General features: G+C 32.5%; 6 protein-coding genes across 6 annotated transcripts; 4 read left to right on the top strand and 2 right to left on the bottom strand.

Annotated features, from left to right (window-relative positions):
• Positions 1-4,670: 4,670 nt before the first annotated feature.
• On the top strand, positions 4,671-5,362 carry BX664DRAFT_347814 (uncharacterized protein; the record flags this gene model as incomplete). The annotated part of the gene is made up of 2 exons (XM_051547560.1): positions 4,671-4,990; positions 5,083-5,362. 2 exons carry the CDS (start codon positions 4,671-4,673, stop codon positions 5,360-5,362), a joined length of 600 nt encoding a protein of 199 aa, XP_051400984.1.
• Positions 5,363-6,321: 959 nt separating this feature from the next.
• BX664DRAFT_89399 (uncharacterized protein) lies at positions 6,322-6,993 on the top strand. Its single transcript, XM_051549783.1, has one exon. It carries the CDS (start codon positions 6,353-6,355, stop codon positions 6,980-6,982), a length of 630 nt encoding a protein of 209 aa, XP_051400983.1. The 5' UTR covers positions 6,322-6,352; the 3' UTR covers positions 6,983-6,993.
• Positions 6,994-7,305: 312 nt separating this feature from the next.
• On the top strand, positions 7,306-8,946 carry BX664DRAFT_384082 (Cut8 six-helix bundle-domain-containing protein). The gene is made up of 6 exons (XM_051549160.1): positions 7,306-7,523; positions 7,652-7,849; positions 7,933-8,165; positions 8,224-8,344; positions 8,411-8,543; positions 8,620-8,946. Exons 1-6 carry the CDS (start codon positions 7,397-7,399, stop codon positions 8,759-8,761), a joined length of 954 nt encoding a protein of 317 aa, XP_051400982.1. The 5' UTR covers positions 7,306-7,396; the 3' UTR covers positions 8,762-8,946.
• Positions 8,947-9,069: 123 nt separating this feature from the next.
• BX664DRAFT_327528 (mitochondrial carrier domain-containing protein) lies at positions 9,070-10,585 on the top strand. Its single transcript, XM_051544424.1, has 6 exons — positions 9,070-9,197; positions 9,281-9,384; positions 9,460-9,512; positions 9,675-9,888; positions 9,954-10,071; positions 10,150-10,585. Exons 1-6 carry the CDS (start codon positions 9,101-9,103, stop codon positions 10,473-10,475), a joined length of 912 nt encoding a protein of 303 aa, XP_051400981.1. The 5' UTR covers positions 9,070-9,100; the 3' UTR covers positions 10,476-10,585.
• A 910-nt stretch (positions 10,586-11,495) lies between these two features.
• On the bottom strand, positions 11,496-12,385 carry BX664DRAFT_357064 (uncharacterized protein). Its single transcript, XM_051547928.1, has 2 exons — positions 11,756-12,385; positions 11,496-11,622 (listed from the first exon to the last, which is right to left on the bottom strand). Exon 1 carries the CDS (start codon positions 12,145-12,147, stop codon positions 11,989-11,991), a length of 159 nt encoding a protein of 52 aa, XP_051400980.1. The 5' UTR covers positions 12,148-12,385; the 3' UTR covers positions 11,496-11,622; positions 11,756-11,988.
• Positions 12,386-16,081: 3,696 nt separating this feature from the next.
• BX664DRAFT_327494 (rab-GTPase-TBC domain-containing protein) lies at positions 16,082-17,353 on the bottom strand. Its single transcript, XM_051544423.1, has 5 exons — positions 17,053-17,353; positions 16,898-16,940; positions 16,540-16,836; positions 16,280-16,468; positions 16,082-16,203 (listed from the first exon to the last, which is right to left on the bottom strand). Exons 1-5 carry the CDS (start codon positions 17,251-17,253, stop codon positions 16,112-16,114), a joined length of 822 nt encoding a protein of 273 aa, XP_051400979.1. The 5' UTR covers positions 17,254-17,353; the 3' UTR covers positions 16,082-16,111.
• Between the last annotated feature and the right edge of the window lie 292 nt (positions 17,354-17,645).

The raw sequence follows: 17,645 nt of genomic DNA, 5'->3' as shown, positions 1-17,645 counted from the left end.
ATATAAATATGTATATAAAGATATAAAATATATATATATAGAATAAATAATAATAATAATAAAAATAAAAAAAAAAGGATAATAAGAGAAATATACAAAGAAGATAGATACTAATCACTATTTCATTCAAAAGGTTTCATTTTGATTGGGACATTCAGCAGTATTATGAAATCCATGTTCATCACAATTTTCACAGAACTACAAAAAAAAAAAAAAGAATCAGTAAATTAATAAATTATTTTATATATATAACTTACTGGTCGAATCAACTGTTTATCATCATCATTCAATACAGCTTTACAACTTATCAAATCATGTCCAGAGAGTTCACAAATTTCACAATAAGGTGCATCATCCGTCATAGGACCATTACTAGTACTAGTACTACTGCTACTAAGTTCTCCATCTTGTTTTTTCTTGTTGATATCCTTTTGTTCTCGAAGTTCCATAATATCATCACGAAGTCGACTGGCTGTCTTGCGTTCATTTTCCAAAGCTTCTTCTAAATCTGCTTCCTTAAAGATCTTGGCTTCGATAATACTTTCCAATTCTGTCACATCACGATTCAACCTACTGATTTCCCGTTGATGTTTGCGATCCGCTTCTTGCATCTGATCTTTGATTTGTCGCATCTCTGATGATTGCTTGAGAATTAACTTTTCCATATGTCGCTTGGTTTCTGCTAATTGTCGTTCTAATTGTTGTGCCTTTTCTTCTGGTGTCATATTATCATCACCTACTGCTGCTACTGAATAACTAGGTCCTTCTGAATGTAATTTCTCTACTTCATCCATCAATTTCAAACATTCTGTTTCCATTTGTTTATTCGATTCCTTGAGTGCCTCATGTTCTTTCATCAATTGTTTGTGATCAGTCTTGAGTCGTTGGAATGCTTCATCATCTTCATCTTTACTTGTTGTTGTCTTGACCGCCAATTCTGCACTTTCCTTTTGTTTGATCAACATCACATTTTGAGCTTCTAGTCGTTCAATTTCATTTCTTAGTGTTTCCATATCCTTGGCTTGTTGTTGTTTTTCCTTGATCCATCCATCCATCTCAGTAGAAGAGTTACGTAGACATGCCAAAGTCGATTCTGCCTTGTCCAAATCTGATCGAGCCAATTCCAATTCACGATCTACTTTTTCTTTGGCTTCCACAAGTCGACGTAGATCATTTTGAGTTTTCTTTTGTGCTTCTACCGCCGTACGTACTTCTTCTAAATAGCGACTTCGAGATTGTAATTGCTCGTCATAATTGTTTTGTAACTGTTGTACTTGTTCTTCCAGTTGTTGCTTTTCTGTTGTCATCTTGTCAGCTTGTTTAACTTGTTCTTGCAATCGTTCTATCTCTTGCTTGAGTTGTTGTTGAGTAGGTTGCTCAGTTGTCAATTGTTGCACATGATGTTCGATCGTACTTTCAAGTCGTTGACGTTCGCTATCCCATACTTGTTTGATTTTATCCATCTGTTCAGTTTGATTGCTACTATCTACTAGTTGACTAATTTCTTGTTTGAGTTTGGCAATCATATCTTCCCAACCTTGTCGTTCAGTATCAAAAGCTTGTAGTTTGGCAGCATGTTGTTGCTTCAAGGCTGTCATGGTTTCTTCAAATGTATCCAAAGCATCTGCACCTGTCTTGACCAAATGAGCCTTTTCTAATTCTAGTGCTGATACTTTGCGTTGTTCATCTTGTAAATTGGCATTGATGGTTTCCATTGCTACACGGTTCAATTCCACAGAATTTTCGTACAATTCGATACTTTCCATACCAGCTACCTTGAGTTCATCCACTGTTTTTTCCAATCCTTGAATGCGTCGTTTGTAATCATCCACAGTGGCAGTTTCCTTCACAAGTTGTTCCTTGGCAACAGCATAATCACGCTTGATACTGTCGAATTCTTCTTTAGTGACACATCCTTCGTGACCGACCCATTTGGATTCCAAATCTTGAATTTCTTCTCGTAGTCTTTCCTTGTCACGATTATGTCGTTCAGCATCCATGCGTACACGTCGAAGTTCCCGTTCTTTTTCTTCTACCAGATTACGATGTTGTTCTACTTGTTCAGAAAGAGTACCTAAAAACATATCTTTGGCTCGCATAGCATCCATAAGAGAGGTCATTTTGTCATGTACTTCTTCCATCTCCATTTCCATTTGGCGTTGTCGTTCTTGCATTTCATCAGGATCTTGAGAATAAAAGTTGGCAGTTGTTTGTACTGTTCGAGAGGCAAGAGCAGTAGCTGCATTAGCTTCAGCCACCACCACCTTTTCTTCCAATTCTTGTACTTTTTGTTCCATTTGATTTTTGGCCTTGCGTGCTTCACTAAGACTAGTCAATAGTTCGTCACGTTCCTTGATGAGTTCTGATTGTTCTGTTTCCAATTCAAATACACGGTTTTCTAGCTTCTTAATGGAGGATCGCATTGTATCCATGTCCGAATCCCATGCTTTTTTCTTTGCTTCATGATCTTGTTTGATTTCTTCCACAATCGCCTTGTGACCTTCAAGAGTAAAGTAACTATCCTGATCCTCTTGATCCACATCATCACCAGTATCGGAGTGTTTTTTCATTTTCTTGAGTATCATGGACCTTTCCAAGATCTGTTCAGCTGTCTTGTTTTGGGTATTTTCAAGTTTCAAGTATTTGTTTTCGGCTTCAAGGACTTCGACACGTAGTTGTAGTTGTTGTAATCGCATGATCGCTTCATCTGGTGCTTGAGCAATTGCTTCACCGAGAACACGTTCTAATCGGGCTTGTGAGTCTTCTTCTACAGGTTGATGATTGGCAGTAGGTACAGTTGCAGAAGGAAGAGGTGGAGAAGATACTGAATTAGATGAGTGCATGGATGAAGGAGGATCGGTTGATTCAGACATGGCAAGATTGATAGGAACAGGAGTATCCGTAAGCATATGTTCATCAGATATGACCAAACTATCATCTTGAGCATAATAATCATCTGTATCGTGTAACTCATCAGGATGATGACGTTGATGAGTAGAAGAAGATCGTTGAAGTCGAATAGATGATGATGATGGAGTAGATGCACGACTAAGACGACGTCGATGACCTGTAGGAGTAGGAGATTGTGTTGGTGGTAACTGATGAGATCGTCGCGAATTGCTTCCAGTCGATGTTGATGAAACAGTTGATAAACGTTTTGATGATGTATTTGGTGTTCGAGTCGTTCGTCGTTGTTGTTGTTTTTGAGAAAGTTGTGATGCTGTTAAGCCAATGTAACGCTCGGCTCTTGAACCTTTGGTAACATGTGTGACAGTACGGCCATTAGGTTGCGGAGTTGATGAGTAAGGTGAAGGAGGAGACAATGATCTAACAGAGATGTCATCACGATCAATAGGAGCCACTTTACTTGCCATGACAAAGATACCAGTTTCAGGAGGACAAGAGAAATAACGTAATCTAAATATTTTTTTTTAAAAAAAAAAAAACAAAATGAATATATACATATAACGTAAGATAAATAAATAAATATATATATATATATGTATATATTATATAATTTTTTTTTTTATTTTATTCACTTACCCTTGAACACAACCATCATTTTTACCAGTACCAATAATATCCAGTTCAATACCAGCCCAAATACCAGGTTTGAAGCGAGTATTACCAATAAATTTGAGAGTACCAACAATATTCATTGAATCTACTATAACGCGTTCACCAATACGAAGAGAAGAACTAATATCATGTTGTTGTTGTTGTTGTTGTTGTGGAAGATGTTGAACAGGAATAGGAGGAGGTTTAACAGATAAACGTTTTCTTGGACCTGAAGGTTTTGGAGACGTGACAGAAGAACGAGGAGAAGTCAGGGCAGTTTGAGTAGAACCATAAGAGGAAGTAGAGAAGCGAGAAGAAGAAGAATCCATATCTTCATAAGAAGAAATTGAAGTACGTGACATTCTTGAAGACTTGGATGCTTTTAAAGGTGGTAAAGGAGGTGGGTCATGAGATTGTTTTTTACGTCTTAAATCCAAAGATGGTTGTCTTTTCAATAATTTTGTTGTAGGTGGTGGAATACCAGTACTAATAGGACTAGTAGGTAATCTTGACATTTTGGTTTTTATATAGATAAAAAAAAAAAAAAAAAAAAAAAAAAGGAAAAGAAAAAGAGAAAGAAAAAAAAAAAAGGTCAAATAGTACTTTAAAAAAAATAACTCAGTTCTAGGCTGTATTGAAGATAAAAAAGAAAATGCACTTGGTTCCACAAAACGTTAATCCTATATTATCATCATCATCATAATGAAACACTTTTTTTTTTTTACTATTACTTTAACTTGTATTTCTTTTATATATATATGTATAATACTCTTTGAATGAGGAGTGGTTCATCGATAATACATAAACTGGTTTATTGCCTCTGTTGTTTCCCACCTTTTCAATTTCAGCCAATCAAATCGCTTTAAATCTTCAAGTGTAACCCATATGCCACACAGTTATAAATAAAAATCCCACAGCCTTTTTTTTTTTTTCTTTTTTTCTTTTCTTTCTTTCTTTCATTCATTTATTTTCATTAGTTCATTATACTAAACAAACGTTTCTAACCCCTTTTATTCCTTTTTATCTCCTTCTCCTACTTTTACCCCCTTCTTCCTCTTATTTTCTTTTTTTTTCCTATCTTCCTTTTATATATATATATATTTATACATATTATGTCTTCCTCATCACCTATTTTGACCACTATCTCTTTACCAAAGAAACAATCCAAGTCCTCATCTACTTCCAAAAAGTCCAATATTCAAAAATCTCGTCAACGAAAAAAGTCATCCAATAACAACAATACTACTACTACTACTGCTACTACTACTACTACTACTATTAATTTATCTGAATCGGATGATACTGATAAATCATCATCATCATCATCATCTCGTCAAAAAAAACAACAGCGCCATCGTCATCATCATAAACGAACTAGTGCTCAGCCTAAACTACAACAAACTTCTTCTCCTACACCAGTTGATTTAAAAAGGTATATCAATATTAAATATTTTTATCCTTATTGTTAATCCTTTGTTGTTGTTGTTGTTTTTTTTTTTTTTTTTTTTTTGTACATATAAAAAGACGTCGACGTTCCAACAGTGCTGTAATTTATGCTGGTCCTCACTTTATGAATGATGCTCCTTCTGCAAGTTCTTTACCTCTTCCTGGTGATATGAAAACTTCTCCTATACCAGTCCAATCATTCTCTCTTCATCATCGACCTACCCTTTATGAACGTTCTCTTATGTGCGATACTATTGATACCAAACTCCAGTTTACTTCTCAAAAGTCATATTATCTTATGGACCCTATCTCTGAAATTCAAGAAAAGTTGCGTACCATGCTCAAGATTCAAGCCTGAATGATACCCTCCTTCCCTTTTTTTCGTTCTCCTTTTTTCTTTTTCATATACCCTTTTTTTTTTTAACTTGTACTTTCCCACCTACTCAAACACATCTTCTCTCTTTTGTATAGCATCCTATTCATATACCTCTTTGATTTTTTTTTGTTCTTGTTTATTATTTTTTTATAATTATTATTTTATTATTATCATTATTTATTTGAATACGATGATGCATTAGCATTGGAGTCCTTAGTATATGTTTGAAAACGGACAATTCCACCCATTCTATATTACTTTTTTTTTTCTTTACTATATACCACACGTATCTATTTTTAGTCTTCCATCCACATCTATATTTTTCATCATTATCTTCTTTTGTCTCCTCCTACTCCCTCCTCTCTCTGTTTCCTCTCTCTATTTTTTTTTTCTCTCTTATTTACATTTCTTTGTCCTTTGTTCTTCTTTTATTTTATTTTTTATTGTTTGCCATCCTCAATAAAATAAAATGATTGAATCAAGAAATACATATATGGTAGTTGTTTGTTTCCAGATTACTCAAAAAAGGGTCATGAACCACATTGAGAATTATTTCTAGTAATCTGTGGTTCAAATATAGAACGTGATTCATCACCCTATCAACGTCATAGATACTAAATATGGTGTCTTAATAACTCTTTTTTTTTTTTTTTTTTTTTACTATCCATTATTATAATTCTGTTTTTTTCGAAATCCAGTTTTTTTGTAATTTATCCCCCTTGAACTACCTTTTTAAGATCTTCCCCCCTTATTGCTATTATTGTGAATGCAATCATCTTATATATTACATATTATTTAGTTGGATAGATGAGAACTGGGTAAAAAGGAAAAAAACGATACGAAACGCCGAGCACATGATTTGGAATAACTCACCAACCGCATGATCAAAAGGATTCAAATTTCCAACTCCTTTCTCCTTTTTTTCTTTCTTCTCTTTTTTTTTTTTTTTATTACATTGTACCATCACTAGACATGACTTGTATCGCTACGGAAGAACACCACATGTCTTTACCAGGTGCTTATTGTCATGACAATACTACCAACAATATCACTTCAACTTTTGACACTTATTCACAACAAGAAGATAATAATAATAATACAAGCAAGGACACTGGTACACTAGCTATTATATCACCTATCTTTTTTTCACCATCATTATCTCCAACATCTCTACGTACTTCTTTACCTGGTGCTTGGGTAGATACCTCACCATATCAAGAAGAAAAAGAAATTAATAATGAAAATCCATCCCTTCCTTATCAACAAACAACAACAACAACAACAAGAGAACATGTGGACATGACTCATTTACGACAAACTATTGCTACGTTAAGAGAACAAGCGAAACAATTGGAAGAAACTGATTTAGTAGTTAAGAAAAGTATTCAAGTAGTGGCAAAAAAACGACTCCTAGCTCATCATCAACGGCGATTACATTCTCAGTGGGATTGGTGTGATGAACCAAATGATACCAACAACAATAAGAACAGTGTACCTTTTTTGGATGATATGGATGATGGAACTGAAACAGATCAAAGTGATCAAAATGATGATCATGAACGTCGTGATGATTGTGGTAGTGATTGGGAATGGATAGATTAGTTTGACATTCGTTTTTTCTTTTTTTTTTTTTTTTTTTTTTTTGTAGAATAGTATACATACACAAAGACATACTTTTTTTTATATATATTATATATATATATTGATATACATATTTATATAGTTTATATACTCACAAATATACACTATTTTTCTTCTTCTTCTTCTTCTTTTTTATTATACATATATTGATACCCTTCTTCTCTCCTTATCTTAACCTCTCCTTCTTATTTGAATAAACTTTCTAGCTCACTGATTCATCATCCAAGCGGAGTGTCAACTAATGAATGCGTACACTTTATCCCAACCCAATTTTTTTTTTTGTTGTCCTTTCCGTCTTCTTTTTTTTTTTTTTTTCCCTTTTTCCTTTTTTTTCTATTTTCTTTTTTTTGTTTTACTGTTGACTATCATTATACAATGTCTTCTCAAAATAGTATCTTTCGACAACAGCAACACTTATATCGTTCTTCACATTATTTAACTCCTGTAAAACAACCTACCTTTTACATCCCTCCTTCTCCAAGCAATACTCACTCTGCCAAAGGTAAAAAAGAAAAAAAAAAAAAGGAAAAGAAATACGTCATGAAACAGATATACTCTGATATATTAATAACAAAAGTCTATGATATTATTACTAATCATTCTTTCTTTTTTATATCATATGTTTAATAGGTCGAAAAAGGAGAGCTTCGGAAGATGAAGAAATGACTATAGCTGACGTACTTGTGGATCATTCTTCTACTAATATCAATACCAACGTCACTTTAACTACAAGCACAGATAGACATAAAGAAGTTGGAGATATCCGTCGTATTATCAAACGAAATCGAACCGGTATAGAGAAACAATTCCCTATTAGCAAACTTTTAGGTAATAAAGACAAATCTATACTAGTATTATAATCTAACTATTTATTGTTATTATTATTTCATGTTTTATTGTCATTTCTTTAGCCACATTGGAAAAGGATAAGCTTATCGAATTGATCAATGATCTTGTTGATGCTAATCCTCACCTACAACCTGAAATAGATGCTCATTTACCCCAACCTACTACTCAATCTGTATCAATACTTATCAACAAATTGGAAACAAAATTAGGTGAAAGCTATCCTTTACATAAATCTGGAAAAGGTCGGGATGATTATAGTTTCCATCGTGTCAAACCTGCTCTCATGGAAGTAGTAGTAAGTATATATGAAATCATGGATTATTAATGTTTTTTTAATAACAATGTATTATTAGCATTCTTTGATAGAATACGCCGATCATTTTACTTCTAGTAATGAACATCCAACAACCATCTTCTCTTATCTTCACTATGCAACATGCACTGCTCATCGGTTACCAACATGGGATAATGAAGGTAATATATATATATAGGAAATAGAAATAAAAACCATTCTAATTTTTTTTTTTTAATATTATATAGTTAATAATCAATACAAACGGGATCTTTATGATGAATTATTACAAAGATGGGAAAAGGCGGTGGAACTTGCTGGTGCAGAATTAGAACAAGGGAAAATCTTTGGACATCAAGTAGTGACTGAATGGGCTAAACAGTAAATAAACAAAAAAAAAAAAAAAAACAAAATGAATGAATGTATTGACTAAAATCACTTTCATTGGAATTAATAGGATTGCTTATCATGATGCAGAAACTCATGATTTATTCGGTAAAGTGAAACAACGCTTCATAGATCGATTAGGCTGGGTTATCGGTATGGACAATGGTCCTTCTTCCACTTCTTCTTCCTCCTCTTCTACTTCAAAGTGGTGATTTTTATGCAACTCTTAACTAATCTCTCAATTGTTATCATTATATATCAATCATCCCCATTTTTTTAACTATTGAAATAATATATATTCCATTTTTATTAGTTATCATTCATTGTACATATCTATCTTTTTTTTTTCTCATTCCCCAAATTGAAAACGAATAAAAATGCCCTTTTCTGACAACTCTTTTTTTTTTTTTTTTCTATGATTCATCTTTGACCAATCATATGGCAGAAGCCTGTTTCTGTTTTTTTTTTTTGTTTTTTTGGACTTCAGGTTCCTTTTTTTTCTTTCTCTTTTCTTTCTTTCCTTTCCTTCTACTGCTTTTTTTTTATCATTCATGGCTGCCATTGAACAAAAGTCATCCTTTGCTATACCCAAATTGGCCCAAGATCTGATTGCTGGCACTATTGGTGGTTGGGCTCAAGTCGTGGTTGGTAAGACAAAAAAAAAAAGACTGTCAGTTTTTTTTTTAACTTGATCTGGTTCCTAACAATGGGATCATTTGTTTTTCCTTTAGGCCATCCTTTTGATACCTTAAAGGTTAGAATGCAAACTCAACCTTCACCACCTATTTATAAGAATGCTATGGATTGTTTTAACCAACTGGTCAAGTCTGAAGGAGTATGTATTATTACTTAAACAAAGAAAATGATAAAAACTAGGTACTGACTAACCTTTATATATATATATATATAGCCCAAAGGTTTATATCGTGGTGTGGCTTCTCCTTTAGCCGGTATTGGGTTATGGTAAAAAAGGGCAATACATACAATAGAGTGAAAGGATGAAGAAAAAAAAATAATAGGATTATAGATCGGAAAGGGGTTTAATACTCTGAGATACTTAGTTACGTTATATTTCTCACACTGTAACTCTAACTTTTTTTTATTTTTTATTTTTGCTACTTGTAGTAATGCTGTGGTTTTCATGTCAAATGGTGAATTCAGACGTATCCTTCAAAATGGTAGCAATCGCGAATTATCTTTGGCTGAAATTGGGATTGCAGGTGCTTTTGCTGGCTCTGTTATGTCTTTCTTTAATTGCCCTATTGAATTACTCAAAGTCAAACTTCAAACCCAAGATCCTAAAGGTGTTATTGGTGCTAATGGCAAATTAGAACCTCCTGTAAGTAAATTTACTCATATCTACTGTTTTATCCCTAACGATTTTATGATGTTTGACTTTGATAGTACAAAGGTGTTTTGGAATGTGGTGTTCGTACAGTACGTGCTCATGGTATTCAAGGTATCTATCGGGGTCTTGGTATCACTCTTCTTCGTGATTTTCCTAGTTATGGTCTTTATTTTGGTAAAAAAAAAAAAAATCTGAATTAGAGGGCAATGATTCGTTGACTATGAGTACTAAACTCTTACTATACTTAAACAGTGACTTATGAAGGATTGAAACGTACATTCCAATCAATGAAGAAGAACCCTGAAGAACAATTAAGTACTTTTGATTTATTGATGGCTGGTGGTCTTGCTGGTTTTGGAGCCTGGATTCCTGCTTATCCTCAAGATGTCATCAAGAGCCGTATGCAAAACGATCCTCGGTTGAAATCCTCTTTGGCAGCTCTTCGTACTTTAATTCGTGAAGCTGGTGCTCGAAGCTTACTCAGTGGTGTGGGTCCTACCATGGCTCGTGCCTTCCCTGCCAATGCTGCTACTTTCTTTGCTTACGAAATGGCCATGGATGTTATGAACAAATTGTAGATGATTAGAGTTTTTTTATTCCTTATATATGTATTCATACACAACACACTCTTTCATACGTCACTCTGCATAGTGATCACTCTCCTCCTTTTTTTTTTTTTTTTTTTTGTCAATGGCGTATTGAATTTGTCTCACTATTATTTTTATTATTATTATTATTCATACGTATTTCGAAAACATTGTACAATTTATACATTTTATTATCAATAAAGCCGATTTATATAGACATATAAGATGATGATGAGGAATAACCGAATGATGATGGATTCTGGCGTATTATGTGATCACGAAATAATGCATATAAATAATTTAATATGCTGATCTTTCGAATTTTACCACCAATAAAGTATTTTGGGTGAGCATTTTGGATTTTACCAAAATATACCAGTCGATTGCTCCAAAAACCCACTATTTATACACTATTACATCAGAAAACTTTACTATGACGTCTAGTGGACTCCTATACAATTTCTAGCCTAGATATGCATTCTAGGACCTCTAGGACCCCCCCCCTAAATAGCTAGGCCTAGAAATAATAAAAATATTTGACTTCAATAAATCTATGACAAAAATATACTAAATCTAGGTAGGACACTATTACGGTTGAAATATAGGTATGGTCGACCTCCAGAGCAAGGAATTTCATTGATCAGTACAAATATACTATTGAAATCATAATTTTATTTCATCACTACAAATATTCTATACTACATAACTATACTACATAACTATAATAATAAGTAACCACACTATAAGCGATAATATCCATGAACTACGACCAGAATCACAAGCGGAATCACAACTAATGCCATCACCAGGATAACGATCATGACTTGCACTTTGGGTAGGATTATTTTATTTGATACAGACACTTCAATTGGATAACAGAGCCATTCCAACGCAGAAGGCATTCGATCTTGGTTTTGTTGAGTGGTTTGCAATCTACAGATGAAATTAACAAAGTGCATAGTAATCTGTCAATGCTCTCTTTTCTTTTTCTTTCTTTTTTTTTCTTTTTCTATATAAATGTTACCTTGGCTATATCATTGGATGTTTGTATCACCTTTATTGTATAGACGATAATCTAGCAAGCTACAAATAAAATCAACAAAATGAGTAGTAATCCATCAATGTTTATTTCTTTTTCTTTTTCTATGTACAAGTTACCTTGGCTATATCATTGGATGTTTGTATCACCTTCATTATATAGACGATAATCTAGCAAGTTACAAATAAAATCAACAAAATGAGTAGTAATCCATCAATGTTTATGCCTTTTCTTTTCTTTTTTCTATGTACAAGTTACCTTGGCTGCACCATCAGACGTTTTGTACCACCAGTAAATCGAATGTCATCGTAAAGTTGCTCGGAGAGAAATAAAGGATTGCCAAATGCAGATATCAGACAATTTCAGATCATCAAGAAAGATAGTTGTATCGTCTTACGTATAGCGCTCCACTATCAGTCATTGATATGATCCTCAATGATCTTTCCAAACCAAATACCGCAAATGTCAGGACTTAACAAGGACTCCAGGAAGAAACAACACGATCAACAGACAATAACTGAATTTCCTACGTGTTGCATTTTGCCCTCCACCTACTTGAGCACAAAATTCAGTCACTACATTCATAAACGATTCTAGAGACTGATCATCCTCGACCAAGTCCATTGCCCGTAAACAAACAAAGATCAATACACCATGATCTTCGTCTGACCAAAAGCTAAGTATAAACTAATGATGACCATCCGACATTTGACTGTATAGACCACTATTCTGATACCTAACAGACAACAAAGAATCAACAAAATGAGTAGTAATCCGTCGATGTTATTCCTTTTTTTTTTTCTTCTTTTACATATACATATTACCTTGAACCATGCGCCAGTGTCAATGTATCAATAACAATACAATAAAAAGAAGGATCTAAAAAAAAAGAAAGAAGCAAGTGATTGTATGTAATATCGGTTGATCCTCTTTTTTTTTTTTGTACAACTTACTAGTTCGGCTCTACAGACGACAATCTTAATATCTACAGATACAAAAAGCAACAGAGAGAAAGAGTCCAACCAAATAGCAAAGAGATATTGAAGAGAACATCACCACAATGAACGACAGATGGGAGGGAGAGAGAGAGAGTCCAAACAAGTAGAAAAGAAATTTTGAAATATCATAAGGAAGACTAACCAAGCAGTAAAAAGGACCTTCAAAAGTACTTGTGCATAATTGAATTGCATTGGCTGTGCAATGGAATCCGAAGAAAGAGAGAGTCCAACCAAGAAGAGGTCTTCAAATTGTAGACACTAGAATGAATTATCTATAAAACAAGTAACTAATTGTATTTTATACTATTTTTTATTTTATTATTATTATTTTATTTATTTTTTTAAATTGACAATAATAAAATAAGAATCCATTACTTGTCATTGTATTTTATATGTTACCTATCATGAGCCAATATGGAGACACGAACAAAGTGCGCAGGAGTAAAAAAAAAAAAAAAAAAAAAAAAAAAAAAAGTGTGGAGAAAAGGAAAGAGAAGGTAGAAAAAGAAAATTGTTAGGAAACGAAATAAATAAAAATGTAACGAGAAGTCCGACTAAGTAAAGGCAATGTGCCAAAGTAATATATAATAGAGAGAAAGAATATGTTGTAATGTACTAATGAGAATAAAGTATTTACAAAGAAGTAAGGTTAGTTTTTAATATTAAAGAAAAAGTGATAAAAAATATATGAAAAAGAGAACGACTTCATAATATATTTCTTTTTTTCATATCATTTAATTTATTTAAGGAACACATGCACACAAACAGTTGTTTAAAAGGAAATGACAGATAACATTAGAGAAAAGTGATGATTGTAAATAGTGACAATGAATATAATTTTATTAAACAAAAAGAATGTAAATGTGTATAATTGATATACTAAGTATGATAGTAAAAAGGATCACTAACGCTTTAAGCCAGAATAAGATAAAACGATCAAGAAGATATCTCTAATTGATTGTAAGTCGAATCCAATTGAATCCTATAATACATCCTGTTCATCCATTTCGCTGATCCAGACGGATAGTCACTTCTCGTAGTATCCTATTGACATGAAACTATGACGATCAATCTTCGTGTATCTAGATTTCTTTCTTTCTTTCAGACGTATATTCAGTAATAGTCATTATCCAGGGTACCAAGTAAGAAGGATGAGAAGAAGAAGAAAGAACGATAATCCTAGATAGACAGATGTTGTAGTAAAAAACATCAAGGTCGAAAGAACGTGTATAAAAGAAAAAAGAAGAAAAGTGAAGTTAGAAATAAGAAGAGGAAAAGAACTTGTTTTTGAAACTTACAACTAATAAGGGTGAATGTCTGTAAAAGCACATAGAGAAAAGGATATAGCAAAGAGGTTGGAATGATTTATGTATAAAAAGAAGAAAAGGTTAGAAAAAAAAACAGTATCATTATCTTTTTTTTTGTTTGTCTTACTTCAATCGTCATATTTGTCTCTAGAATATAGATTCAAATAATAATAAAAGAGAGAGATCAATATCATATAACGTTGGTGGCATAATGAAATGGATTTACCTTATTAAACATAAGTAATACAGCATATAAGAGGTTAAAGGTACTTGTGTTCATTTGTTTTAACTAAAAGGTATAAACACACTACAAAAAAGAAGGATTCGGTCAGTTCATGAATACAATGAATATATGTATAAACAATCGTTTATTATTATTTCCATACCTTACTCTGATTTGTCTTAAAAGGTAAACGTATAACAGAAAGAAAAAAAGGAACAATAATGTGATAAAAATAAGAGGAAGAAGAAGAAGAATAAAAAAATAAACAAACGTCCTTTTTTATTTGGCAATGCATAATTTTCGCTCAGCGAGCCTGTGGGCAAAACACCTCCTTCCAAATTAGGAATTCTACATAGAAGACCCAATATTTTATTCAACTCTACATAGAAACCCTAAATTCTACCTAGAAAACCAATTTTTATTCAACTCTATATAGAAGTCCTAAATTCTGCCTATTTGACCTAATAATTATGTTTATTACAAAAAAAAAGGTAAATCTACCCATTATATGCTTTCTAGCCTAGATAGGAGAAAAGCGATCTGTGATGTATTATTATTATTATTATTATTATTAGATTGGATATGTGACGAGATTGATGATATCATTTAAGATGATGATATTATATTATATATTTTTATTGTTTGATAAATTTGTAAAATGATAGAACGAACTAAAGGAAAGAGGGGAATAATATAAGCTAAAGCAAATTAAGACAATAAAAAAAAATGGTAACATAATAAGAAATGGAAGTTATGGGTATCTACAGTTGTGATCATTGTTTGCTGGATGTTGAATAGAGAATTAAGTCCCTCAAAAAAAAAAAAAAAGAGGCAAGGTCACTAAAACGATTTTAGTATCTGTCAAAATTACTTATCACCTTGATTAAATATTGATATCGCCCTAATTCTTGATCCGTCAAATACCCGATTCAATTGGATCCATGCCTATTGTTGCAGTCTCTTTTGAATCGTATACCTATCTGTAAAAAAAAAAAAAAAAAAAAAAAAAAGAAGCAGTAATTAGTAGTACCTGTCATGATTGCTCTCTTTGAAATGTATATTCACACTAGCCCGATGAATGTGTGACAATTTGTCGAAATTCCTAGATAAAAGTTTTGTCATTCTTTCACAACAAGTGATTACCAGAAGGTCGATCTAGTTGTTTTCAATGGAGAACCAAAGTCAATGCACGCGTGTTGATAAATGATAGGATGAGTATTCATTAAAACCATACCATTGTAGAAGTAAAGAATGAAGGCAAACAAAAAGGTAGGAGGATAAAAAAAAGAAATTGAGAAAAGAAAAGAATGGAATAAAAAGTAGGAGGAGAGGGAAATACACATATATGAGGTCCCGCACATAAAAGATAGAATCAACATAAAAAAAGAGAGATACACAGGGAGAGATATAGAGAGAGGAAGAGAAGGATACAAAATAACATACAAGTGTATACACTCCTTCACACAAAGACAAAGATCACAGGAATCGATAGATGACACGTTTTCTTTTTTAAGAAAAAAAAGAACTAGAGGGTAAAAAATAACATAATTGGAAAAGGAGGTGTGATAGAATAACGAGCAGTAAATAATCGAAATCTAAAAAAAGTGACGATGATCAGGATGATAATAATAATATAATGATGATGGTGATGATAAAAATGATGATCTTCATGATGATAATAATGATAAAATAATAATAATAATAATAAAAAAGGCAAATACAAAATAAAATACAAAGGAAAAAAAAAGGGGGGAAAGTGAAGTTCATATGTGATTATGGTCATAGATCAGCATCTTCAGACATTTGTCGTTCCAATGATTCATGTCGTAAATTGACGGCTTCGGCAATGATCTAAATAAAATAAATTAGGAATCATTTCAATTTCATCCTAAATTGTCCTTACCATTCGCATATTCATACTGGGTAGACGTAATAAAACAGTTCTAATTTCAGATTGTTCAAGATCTTCAAGATTTTCTTTGGCATTTCGAAGTATAGCTAAAAAAAAAAAAAAAAAAAAATGGAATGAGGTTAGATGTATGCATATTGTGTCATCAATTTTATATATATATATATGTGTGTGTGTGTAACAACTTACATAGACAAACAAATGGATGGAAATCTAAAGGATCTGCAATTGCAAAATAAACATCTAAAATAAGAAAAAAAAAAAAAAGGGTCAATCTATTTTGTTAAGAATCAGTGTTTTTCTTTTTTATTTGTCATACCCCACAACCGTAGCAAATCGTCAAATTGCATTTCTTTTGATAATAAGTGTTGTAACCAAGAAGTAGCCCATTCATTCAAATCCAATTCTTCATCTTCAAAATAACTACACAAGTCGGGTATTACACAACGAAAAAGAGTCATAAAGTTGGCCACACGTTCTTTGATCGAATGATTTGAGTATACATCCTCTAATATATAAAATAATAATAAATAAATAAATAAATAAAAAATTCATGTCATATAAATTAAAAAAGTTTACCTATAGCTTGCATCATTCGTTCAAAACAACAATAAGCATCACATTCTTTTTCTAAACAATAAATAAAAGGAGCACATAAAGATACCAAGGCAGGGGAGTATTCAACATCGCGATTGGTATTTAAATAAGCCAGGATGACGTTTTCAAACTTTTCAGCATAATGTTTTCCTTCTAATTCCCGGACCTTGCGTTGAAATCTATTCACTTCACCACGAATTCGCTTCGCCACATCAGGATCTGTTTTGTCTATTTGATCATATTCTTCACTTCGAGCTTTGGTACTACTAAGTTCTTTGGCTACAAAATATATATATAAATAAATAAATAATGATGATCTTATTTAAATGATATAACTTACATCTATCAGCTTGTTGTACACCTAATAAATACTTCCAAACATCCTAATATAATCAAAAAGTCAAGTTTGTATTTTATTTTTATTTTAATTTTTTTTTTTACCGGGGGGTGTTTAGTCAACCCTTCCCCCTTTTCTTCTTCTTTTTTCAAACTTACACCACGAATTTGATGAGGAACACCTTGACGAGCCAGAATACGTAAACGATCAAGATCAACATAAACTTCAGATTGGAGGATTTCTTGAAAATCGTTCAAGTTGGATTGTACTTCATCTAGGTCCTGGTCCATATTCATACGAGACAATCTATAGTTTTGTAATTTTCCTGGTGCTGAAGTAGGAATGGACAATCGTAGCATTGAAGTACTATTTATTTGTCGAAACAAGTCTTTATTTAAAAGGGAGGAAAAGGAGGAAAGGAGAATGAGAATGAAAGAAAGAGAAAAGAAAAAAAAAAGTGAGGTTGGAAAAAATATTTCTGGCCTGTTTGTTGAAAAAAAATGGCGGGGCTTTTTTTCTTTGGTAGATGATATCGGTATTCAAAAAAAAAGAGCGAGTTGGAAAACCAGTTGGAAAAAGACTAAGTATTCCCTTGGCAGGTGATTCCAAATGATTATTGAGATATACAGTCAACTAACTTTTTAGGATGAAGATTTTCGTACTCCTCATTTCCTATTTGGGATTAAGAAGACAATGGAGTTCTCATATTAGTCCATCACATGTAAGAAACAAGATGGAAACGAGTTACTCT

Source organism: Halteromyces radiatus, assembly GCF_025201355.1.
Source record: "Halteromyces radiatus strain CBS 162.75 chromosome Unknown BX664scaffold_3, whole genome shotgun sequence".
Taxonomy (NCBI): domain Eukaryota; kingdom Fungi; phylum Mucoromycota; class Mucoromycetes; order Mucorales; family Cunninghamellaceae; genus Halteromyces; species Halteromyces radiatus.
Note: the sequence above shows the minus strand (reverse complement) of the source record. Positions and strands in the feature narration are given on the sequence as shown.